The sequence below is a fragment of the Rhinolophus hipposideros genome (assembly GCF_964194185.1).
Source record: "Rhinolophus hipposideros genome assembly, chromosome: 1".
In the NCBI taxonomy this organism is placed as follows: Eukaryota; Metazoa; Chordata; class Mammalia; order Chiroptera; family Rhinolophidae; genus Rhinolophus; species Rhinolophus hipposideros.
In genome coordinates, this window is record NC_138047.1 from 55313394 (window position 1) to 55324734 (window position 11341).

The 11341-nt window shown below is 43.6% G+C and overlaps 1 protein-coding gene across 1 annotated transcript in view; it reads left to right on the forward strand.

Moving 5' to 3' along the window:
- Positions 1 to 11341, forward strand: part of LOC308501783 (protein FAM47E-like) — a 46165-nt gene extending 34824 nt beyond the window's left edge. The window contains exon 8 of the mRNA XM_081058819.1: positions 11033 to 11341. Coding sequence (XP_080914945.1) covers positions 11033 to 11233 — 201 coding nt within the window. The 3' untranslated portion in view covers positions 11234 to 11341. The remainder of the gene's footprint in view (positions 1 to 11032) is intronic.

Below are 11341 nucleotides of genomic sequence, written 5' to 3' on the forward strand. Positions count from 1 at the left end.
ATCTGCAGTCAAGAAAGCCCTCCTTTTTTTCAACCACCACAGGAGGTTTGGGGCCCATTCTGTATCTCCGCCTCTCCTAGCTGTGGCAACATGGATTCTTTTTTATATTTTTAGTTATAGCATTTCTGTTCAGCCAGACGTCAAGTGGTTCTCCAGGTTGATTATTCTATAATTTAGTTGTAATTTTAATGTGTTCATGGAAGCACAAAAGCACTTCTCTGTTTTTTTTCTAAAGTCTTTTGATATAGAACGCCTAATTGCCCTCCAAAATGTGTTTCTCTTTTCCCACTTTCACAAGTTAATTATACATGCCTTTTCCTTAATTGTCTTTGCCAACACCGAGTTTTGTCTTTAAAAAAATCTATGCCAATTTGATAGACCAAAATTGGTATTTTTAAAAAAATTGTATTTCTTTTTATTATTGGTTACCTTGACCCTTAAAGAAATGGTTTTAATGCATTGCATTTCTTTGTGACTTAGCCCGTTTTTTTCCTGGGTATGAGCAATAGTGCACTCACAGGACCTACTTTCTATGTGAGCAGAACAGGCAGTACAGCACACTGGTGTAGAGAGCTGGAGAAATCCTGTTTTCCTCAGTATCTCTCCCAGGCAGGTGCCTAGTGTGTGAAATTCTTCCACTAGAAATTCATTCTTTTAGTTCGTTTTCTCTCTAGATTTACTTTAAAATATCAAGCAAATTCCCTCAAAAGTGTTAGTGACACATCAACTTTCTTTTTGACACATGTTAACAGATAACAATAATCACAGTGCCGTTGTTGGGTGGGTGAGAGGGATCAGGAAACAGTTAAAGAATACCACTAAAAAGAAGACAAGAAGCAGGGGATAAAGGGCAACCCAAACTTTGCCCTCATCATGGTTTTGCTTAGGTCTATCCTTTTCTAATCTACCTCATTCTCTCCCAAGAAGATAACTGTCAATTCTTTAAACAAATTTTTTTTCTATATTCACCTCCTATATTTTGATAAAATATTCTAGTCTAGTGCTTCACCATTCCTGATATTCATTCATTCAATAAATACATATTTTGAGCCCTTACTATGTAAGACTTTAGGAATGCTATAGGATACTAAGAAAAACCTATTAATTCTCTGTCCTCATGAGTTATACTCTGGTGAGGAAAACACATCTTTAAAGAGTAATCATAGAAGATAACATGGTGAGTGATGTGAGATACGACAACGAGCCCAGCTGGGTGGGGTGGTGAGGGATGACTTTGGATAGGGAGGTTGGGGAAGACCTCTCTCAGGAGAATTCTGACCTATGTCCTCTTCAGTAACAATTTGCTCCTGGTGGGAACAGAGGGTCATTTGCTCCTTACTATAATTTGAATTGTTTCCACTTGGGTGAAGAGTTGGCATGTGTGGCATGGCCTGGCAGGACTGATTCCAAGATGCAGAGAAAGCCAAATCACTGGCTCTTTCCCTTTGTGTGTTCTAGATGGGCCGCCCCATCTAGATGTCCCCATCCCTACTCTGCCCGCTCCCTGCCCCCCAAGTACCCTTAAATGGTTTCCGTTTTTCCCTTCCTACTTCCCTCCGTTCCTTCCTCCTTCCCTCCTGAAACCTTCTAGATCTCAGTTAACCTTGCTCCTTAGTGTCCTTGCTACTTAAAATGAAGTCCACAATGAACAGCATCGTTACCAACTGTCAGCTGACTGGAAAAGCAGATTTCCAGGCCCTGCCCCAGGCCTACTGAATAGGAATCTGCACTTAACAGTATCTCCAATGCTTCCTCTGCTCATTGAAGTTTGAGAAGCCCTAGTTCAGAACTGTTATCCTCACTGGTCTGTGTAAGGCCTTTCTCTAGTTATTTACTCATTCCGCCATTACTCCAGTGCCCATTTCTATCCTTTTGCCTGCTGAGGACATTCTCTGTAATCTATTTAAGAATTGGCCTTAAATATGTATGTATCTTTGAAATGTTAAGTGGTGCTATTTTGAATGTATATATTATTTTCAATTTACATAAATGCTATTGTACTAGAAATCTTATTGTTTCTTACCTTTTAGTCATCATCATGTATTTCAGATTTAGTTAATGCTGCTATGTGTAGATCTAGTTTATGGTTCTAATTACTGCGTTGTAATTCATAGGCCCCTACAATGTTTTACTTAGCTATTTTCCCCTGATGGGCAGCTATGTGGCCTTGAACTTATGGTTGCTCCAGATAGCCCCATGTTTCCCCATATAGTCTTGTGCAAAATTTTCTTCAGGCCATACATGTTCAGGAGTGGGATTGCCGGGTCATGGGGAATAATCTGGAAAAAAAAATGGGTGAAATTTGTTTTCCAGATGGTTTGTAGCTATTACTCCCCCACAAATAGCATCACATTTTTTCCAATATTTGCCTTTCTAATGGATGTAAAATGGTGTAACATCATTGTTTTCATTTGCATATATCTGATTACCAGTATATTCGAGCATTTCTGCATCTTTCTGCTAGCCATTGATACATTCAACCAAAACTTACTGTGAGCATCTATTATGTTCCAGGCATTGTTCTAGGCACCAGGGCATCTTGTTTTGGGTCTCACGTATTTGTGTGTTCTTTTGTCAGTTTATAATAGCTCCTTATATATCTGCCTATTAATCTTTTGTCAGTTTTCATAAACACTAAAATCTCCTCCCCGGGTGGATCTACCTGCTAGCTTTGTCTATGGCATCCTTCAGATAGCCTTATTTTAGTGATATCAAGACATTTTTTTGCCCCCTATGTTATGCATTATCACCGTGACAGTCTCCTGGAATTTGTGCTATTAGCTTTGTAGTTTACCATTTACATTTAGGACTTTGTTACATCTGGAGTCCACCATTTTATGTGGTAGAGGTAGTAATCTATCATTATTTTCCTCTACAAAAGGAGCACATTCTCCCAACACAGACTTGCTTCTCTCTCCAGGTTTTACCATTTAGCAGAAGAGATCTCAGCCTTGAGTCTATTCTGGAACTAAGATGCGTCAGAGGTTTGCAGACAGTGGCAGTGAGAGAATGTCTCTGTGAAACCTGAAGTGGGGCAGTTCCATGTGACTGCTTTGCAGAGAGGTTTGACTTGTGGTTAATGTTATGTGGAGTCACCAGAGCCAGCGGCCAGGAGCCAGAGGCTTGATAGCAGCGGACAGGTGCTGCTGCTGGTGAGTACATTTCCCCAGCGAGGCCAGGGCTTGCCGACAGAGGAATCACCAATTAAGAGCAAGGCTGAAATTCACCATAAAGGTTGGAATACTACCAGAGGGGTTCTCTGGTGTCACCCATCCACATTTGTATACTCACTTGTAAACTGTATGCTTTAAAATTTGAACATGGTTTAATGGCTATTAGGATTCAGTGTAACTATAGAGTTTTAGGCATGGGTCTTGGAAGGTCAGAATACTGGGTTCCAATCCCAGCTCTGTCACTCATCAGCTGTATGACCTCAGGGAGATTACTTCTCTCAGAGCATTATGGGAGATAACCCTTATCAAGCACTTAACCTAATGCCAATATATATTAGGTATTCAATAAAAAGGCCTATTAGATAATAGACTTTGGAGTACAGCAAATGCAAAGAATAAACAAACTCTAGCCCTTAAGAAATTTATGATCTAATATGGGGATGAGATAAACTACAAAAATAATTATACCATAAGAGAAAACCTCCTAATTTGCTCTAAGAGAGTTACAATATGTAGTTAGAGTTTAAGGAAAATAATGACATATCAATTTGAGGGCTGGAATTATGGAGTGGGATTGGGGACGGGGGAAAAGTTTCACAGAAAAAAGTGACTTTTAGGAAATGTCTAGACCAATGAGTGAAGGTTCCAGTGGGAGAGTCCCGGTTTGGCTAGAGTGCACATAACTGGTAAGAGAAAGGCCTGGAAAGGTCATTGGGGCTGTATCCTAGAAACCTTGAAGGCAAATATGGTTTTGAATTTAATGTAGACAGAGGAGATGCCTTGCTTGGAGCTGTATTTTAGGAGGATTAAATCAGGAATGGTTGCAGAATGGATCACAGCCAGAGGGGTGGGAGGTGCAGAGACGAATTAGAAAGTGATTGTGTTATATGGACAGAGTTAGTGGGACCTTAATGGGGGCGAGGGTACTGGGAATGACAGGGAAGGGAGCAATGCAAGAGGCCCATGACTGAAGAATCAGCAGGACTCCATGAGGGAGAGGTCTCCCAACGGGCGACATCTTCTTCCAGTGGCTGTTTCCTGCCTCCTCTGCTTTCCTCAAAACCTCAACCAGGTTTCCTTTCTCTCACTCAGCTGATAGATAACCTCATTCCCACCTCCTCTGTACCTCAAAATGTTTCTTATGTTCATTCTTTTCTTTTTTCATATCGGTCTCCTGTCTTTTTTTTTTTTTTTTTTTTATCTGAGGTCAACCCTTCCCCTGGTGTTCTTGACCCATCACTTCCTTTGTCTAATGGAATTCCCAGGAAGTATTTCCTTTCCTCTCACATCTTCAGGCTACGTCTCCACTGGCTCTTTCCTGCTTACAAACTTGCCCAGGTCTCTCTCTGCCTGAAAGAACTTCCCCTGGGCTTTTTTCTATTCTTAAACGACACTTCAGTTTCTCTCCTACATTTTGCCTCCAATTTTCTCAAAAGAGAGCTAACTCAGTGTTGGACTTCACAGCCTTTCAGCACATTTACACCTCAGCCTTCCAAAATCGAACTCCCATCCCCAGAAACAGCGCAGTCACCAAAGACCTAGTGTAGGTCAAATCCAACCATTTTTTCTTAGTTCTCTATCTACTTCAGCTCTATTGACACTCCATTGCCTCCTCCCCACCACCTTCTGTACCTGACTTTAGAAACAAGAGTCCTAATTCTCTCCTCCCTAGCTCTTCCTTCCCACCCTCCTTAATGCCTGTAGCCCTGCAAACAAAGCTGCTTTTCATTGTTATGTCCTCATCCCTCTACACCAAGAAAGAGCAATCATTTCTTGTATGAGGTGTTAAAGAAGAAATGTGTGTGTGTGTGTGTGTGTGTGTGTGTATACTTTAAATATCCATCAATATCTGTATATATTTACACTCTGCTTACTAGAATAATAATCAGTTAGAAAATGGGCACTACATTATAGCCTCTAAAACATAACATCAAGACATAATCGCAACCTAACTAGCAACATGGAGGCAGCTTTCCAATGTCTCTTTTTCAAATTATGCCAAGGGCTAAAGTTAGGCTCATTCTTGATTTCCCTTCAGAACATAAATCTCTAACATGAATTTAATTGCCACCTCTCTGTGAGGAATTTCCAATATCTCTTCTTAAACTATAGACCTGTAGTTCCAACTTCCTGCTACATAGTGCCTCAAATTTAACCCATTCAACGGAACGCATCATCTTCCTCCTCTGCTTTCCTTTTTGTTCCCATCTCTCTAGGTCCAAAGATCTTTTATACATAGAGGCAAAGAACATGATTTTGCAATCATACAGTGATAAACACAGTATTGTTAGTGCTTTAAAAATGTTTTTAGAATATGTGACTATAGACTTTTAATAAATACAGTAGTGAGTTTTTTTTTAAAGTAGCAACACAGAAATTATTGAGTCAACATTTAAGTTTAGAAAAGCCAAATAAATAATGTTCTTTAAAAATATTGCACAATAAATCTGATACAACGTAAAAATAATTTTATGAGTTGGGAAGAATTCTGTCATTGATGACAGCAATAAACCTTTATTAAGAGTCTTCTAGGTATCAGAAATAAATAGTGGGGCTTGCATTCTAGGATTTTACAGATGCTTTGGGATTTCATTCATTAGCACATTGATTTAAAAAAAAGGACTTTGACCAATAAAGCAGCAACTGAAGTTATCAGTGAGGAAATAAAATGTTAGAGGATTTTCATATTTTAATAAAATCACTCTATTAGCTAAATTTAGAGTTTGTAAAATTCTAGGATATCCTATGACATCAAATTTTACTTTGACAAAAGGAGATAGAATAATTCTAAAATTTTCTACAAAATTCTGACTTAAAAAATTAGATCGATAATATCTTATAATTTAAGAACCAATTAGTAATACAGTTAGAATCCATAAAAGACAGTAAGTTAGTAAGATAGAGTACATAAAAGACAGTCCATAAAGAGAATGTTTTTTTATAGTTATATTTACTTTAAAAAATATAGCTTCATTACCACTTTTTTTTATTGTTTTCATACTTATCTCAAGATTGGTTTTGTTATTTTAAGGCTGCCTGAATTAAAACGTATGAGTGGCTGTCGGTGGTTTTAAACTTTAAGGTCTCTAAAAAGTCCATCATTGAGTCCCTAATTAGTTTGACATGAAAACTACTTGACAAAAAAGTAACATCTACATTGTGTTTAAAAATGAATATAGAATCTATATAAAGAAGATGGCAATAATGCTCTAGACTGGGAATACATGGACCTTTTAATTCATTCACTCAACCTGAATTTTTTGAAGGACCGCTCTTGGAATGCTGGGAATTCAGCAGAGAACAAAGGACAATACACCCTGCTTTCATGTAGTTTATATTCTAAAGAGAGGAAAGATAAACAGAATACATTCATAGATTATATGGTGTATTAGAAGTGATGCCCTAAATGCTAAGGAGAAAAGTAAAGCAGGGGAAGGGTAGAAGGAGTAGGGAGTTGTAATTAAAATTGGATTGTCAGGGAAGGGCTCACAGCGCAGATGACACTGAAGAGGGTGAGGGAGAGAGGATAGATATCTGGATGGATATCTGAAGAAAAGATGAGTCTAGGCCAGGAAGCCAGGGTAGCTGGAGGAGGGAGAGATGGAGATGAGCTGAGAGAGGTCGCAGGGGACAGATCATGTAGGGTCTTAAAGGTTTTTGCCATAAAGCAATTGGAGGGTGAGGCAGAGAGAGTAGCAGATGTTGGGAGTGTTTTAACAGGATCATTCTGTCAGTAGCCTGACAGTAGCCTATAATCCAGGTGAGAGATGATGGTGGCAGACCAGAGTGGCCTATGCTGTGGACAAAAGTAGAATTCTGAATACATTTTGAAGAAAGGGTGGCAGAATTTTCTACTGCCTACTGAAGAGAAAAAAATCAGAAGAGTGAAGGATGAGACTAAGTTATATTTTTTCAGCAATGGGAAAAAAATGTGGATGTCCCTTTTAGAGATAAAGAAGACAGGGCAAGTTGCAAGTTTGGGCAGGAAGATCTGGAGTTCAAATCTGAGTGAGTTGGGTTTGGGATATCTATTAGCATCCAGGATGAGATGCCCAATTGGTGATTTCCTCCCCGACATTCTTTCTCCCCCTCCCTTATGACTATATGGGTTGTAACTACGCACCAGCCTTCCAGTAACTCCACTGGCTGAGCCTTTGCTTTACTTGAGGGGAGCCATTTTAGTAATTATTCCAAGGCAAATATTTGCCAACTGTGGCCTTAGCAGTTGGACGTAGGAATGTGTAGTTCAAAGGAAAGTTTCACCCTGCAGATATAAATGTGGGAATCATTCATTAGCTTGAAGCTGGTCTGTAAAGCAATGAGATCGGCAGAGGAGTGAATTTAGAAAGTGTTAAAGAAAAGAAAACACCACAGGCCCCCAAATGACGTCACTTTTGCTTAAAACCCATGGTACCAAACCTAGATTTAATACCAGATCTAATTTGCAGTTTCAGACTATTCCAGAATTATAAACTTAATCAACCAGTATGGAATTTTCTGGTCAAGCACCGGTAAGGTAATCTGTCACATAGGCCCTCTCCATCCGAATAGAAAGAAGAGACAATCTACATAGTAAAAACCCCTCCTTGCTCTTCCCCCAAAGAAAAGATGTCCCAGACAAAAAATAAGGCTTTTCTTTCTTTGGCTAATAGCTCCCTTGCCCCACCCTTCTTCCTATAAAAACCTTCCATTTTGTACAACCCCTCAGAACGCTCTTCTATTTGCTAGATGGAATGCTTAAGCCAATTAGGGCTTCAAATTGACTCAGTTGAGTTTTGGTTCTTAATAAAAGAAATGTGTATAATTCTCAGCTCATAGGGTGGTGGTTGTTTTAGGAGGACCAAATTAAATTCATACATTATACACCTGGCACACGGGGCTTAACAAAGAGTTTCTATTTTTATTAATTAATCCATCGGCAGGAGCTTGTTCCAGGGCATCATCCAGTCTAGACAGGAGGGCGCATATTTTGCAATAAGCATACATCCCAAAAAGAGGTCCAGGAAGAAGCAACGGCTGGAGGTGGTTGAGATGATTGGCATTGATAGATACATTGTCTCTCGGGCCAATCCTTTCATTTTACAGGCTGGAGGCAGAGGCTTAGGGAAGCTGAGCGCCCCTAACTGGCCGCCGAATGGAGCTTCCATTAAGTCTCCGGGTTTCTCTGCACCGCGCAGGCAATGCCCTGGGCTTACCCCACCCACCCACCCGGCCGAGCTAACTCTCCAGCCCAGGACCCAGCCCCGCGTGTCACGGACGCACAGCTCTCTTTCCCGCGTCTTAGCTCTGGCAAGATCCTGCCTCTAGCGGGCCGTGCTGCTGCTGAGTGTCCATGGGGTGGAGGCCCCGGGCGCAGGCCGAGCCCGGGCTGGGCCTTAGGGTGAGAAGGACAGGCGATGCAGCTGGACCGGTTTTGCGCGCGGTGGCTGTGCGCGCTTGTATTCTTTACGTGCGCGGGACACACGTGGAACCAGGCACACTGTGCACTTGGTCGCCAGTGACTGGCGGGATTGGCTTTGGAAAATGTTGGTAAAGGAGGGCGCTCGAGTCACGGCCGGCGGAGCCTGGGACTGTAGCCCCGGGGCGGGGCTGAGAAAGTTGAGTGTTAGTGGCAGAGGGCTGGGCTCCGCCAGGGAGCGCCTGCCAAGTGGGCCCGTAAAAGGCTGGAGCTGGTGGGGTAGGTGTGGCTCTGCCTGAGTGACCTGAGCCCCTGTCCCCGTCGCCGCCTTCGTCTCCCGCAGCTGCGGCCTTCCAGCCATGGGCGCCGTCTGGTCCGCCCTGCTGGTCGGAGGCGGTCTCGCCGGAGCGCTTTTCATCTGGCTACTGCGGGACACTGGAAAGAAGCGGGACGCGAAGCAGGACAAGGACGCCTCGCTTGGGGAGGCTGTGGCTGCGGGAGGCGATCAGGGTGGCAGCGGGGGACTGAGCCCTGGCCCCTCTAGGCGGGAGCTGATCAGCAAACCAGGTATTCTGCCTCCCCGCGTCTCCAGGGCAGAGGGCCTTCACGTTCACCGAGGCGGGGAATCCCACCGGGAGCCTTCCTAACGGCCCATCCCAGCCGGCTAGCTTCCCCTCTGCGGGCAGGACCTTCCCCACGCCCCTCAACCTCCCTGGTACGCTGCAGGCAGGTTTCTTGCGCTCCACCGAGGCCCTGGAGACGCCCTGTTGGACCCACGGGCCATTGCTCGCTGAGTGTGTCCCCACGCCCGCCCCGGAGGACCTGCCCCTGCCCCCCCCAGTGGGGACGGGCTCCTCCGCTAGGCGGCGCGTGGTGCGTGCGGGCAGCGGCAGCGGCGCCACCCTGCGGGGCTTCGGAAAAGGGTGCCGAGGGAGGAGGGGCTCCTACAACCCTCTTCCATCAGCCACAGAGCAGGGGCACTTTCTCAGTCCCAATCTCACAGCCTCGTGTCCTCCCATCCCTCACCCCACCGAAGAGCTGGGTTTGGGGGACACCCGATCAGTGAGCACCTCCAGCGACGCGGACGCTTGGGTCAGCAAGGCAAAGTTCAGGCTGGACCCTGGCCATGAAGGCCTCGGTGGAAGCTCTCGGGCTGTACGCTGGCCGCCCGTTTCAGAGCCTTCCCCATGCTCACCCTGAGAGCGCACGGATGTCTAATCCGCGGGGACGTTCTTCAAAAGGGTATTTCATAGGGGACCCAACTTGGATGTGTAGAACTGACATCGAGGTTTAAATCTCTACATTTTAGAAACGGTACGCGAGGCGAAGTAGGAGCACTGGCAGAAAACCGTACTTTTCCGGTGCCCTCGCGTGGCAAGCTGCCCATGCCTGGATCCAGCCTCATGGTTGAAAATGACATCTGTGAACTTTATTTTTAGTGGAGTGTTCATTTGTAGCAACTTGAAAATCTACCCCTCTGCATTTCCTGCGATTGGTTTGGGATGAGCAGAAGGATCATTTATCTTTATCTGAAAGCCAGCCTCATGTTTTAGGTTGAAAGATTGGGAATTCAGAGTAATATTAGTTTATGTCTCACTTCGAATCCCACCATTAAAGAGATGAAATTTAAGACCACCTTCTCCCCCTCGCTCCCTCCAAAACCCATCAGTGTTCATTGTATGATTTTGGAGATTTTGATCTTATAAGAGGCTATTTAGACTATCAGTGAAGTGGCCAAGAAGGAAATGGAGTCTTTAGAGAGCTTGGATTGTTTTTTCTTACGAACATTTTTTAGTGTATAGTGGGAGGACATGCAAGAAGTCTATGGTTTGTTGAAGAGCTACCTGATGCACATAGAGTTGGCAAGGAAAACCCAGCCCTCTCCTGGCACCCTCACTCCAACTCTTGCCCAGTGATGCACTGCTGTCTTTCTATTCTCCCACAGCGACAGCTGCTGCTGATCTGCCTGCGTCTGTCAGAGCTCATCTCTGGGCTGCAAGCAGTTTCTTAGCGCACAAATGTGCTCTGCTGGTTTGTAGGGTAGCTATGCATCCCTTCACCCCACAGGCTGCTTAACATTTTTTGATGATAGAAGCCAAAGAACTTGACTTGGTTACATGCCAATTATGGTCCAGACTGCTGAGATAAAGGACCGTAACAGGTTACACTTCTGCCTCTACAACTCACCATGTCATTGACACTCCTGGATGTGCCTTTATTGTTGGATATGCATGTATATACATGTATAGAGCACAGTACTGGTTCAGTTTGAACTAGATAATTAAGTACTTGATTTTAATAGGGATAGATTTTGTGAACTGCAGATGGATTCGTGGTGAAGTCTTCAATGACTAAACCTGTTTTAGTAAGGCTAACTTACTTTTTTCTCATGAGAACTGCCTGTTACATTTTGTATATTTTTTAGAGTATCTTCAAGAAAGCAATGGATGTTTGGTTTCAGAGACCAAAGTCCCTGGTAATGTGCAGGAAGCAGCACGGAGACTGCAGAGCCCTTCTGGAGAAGGTGGTGACTATGGCAATTCCAGACAGCACGTTCCTTTTGAATGGTTTCCAGACACAGAATCTCTATCTCCATCTGCAGCTGGTAACTCTAGGCGTTACTCTGAAGTTTCAAGAAACGAAAGTTGTGAATCTCGTGTAGGAGAATGGGGATTCCAAAAAGGACAAGAGACACCTGCTAACGCAGCTCCATGTTTGGCAGAGAAGTTGCCTTCTAGCAACCTGTTCATGGACAGAGCTCAAGAAGAAG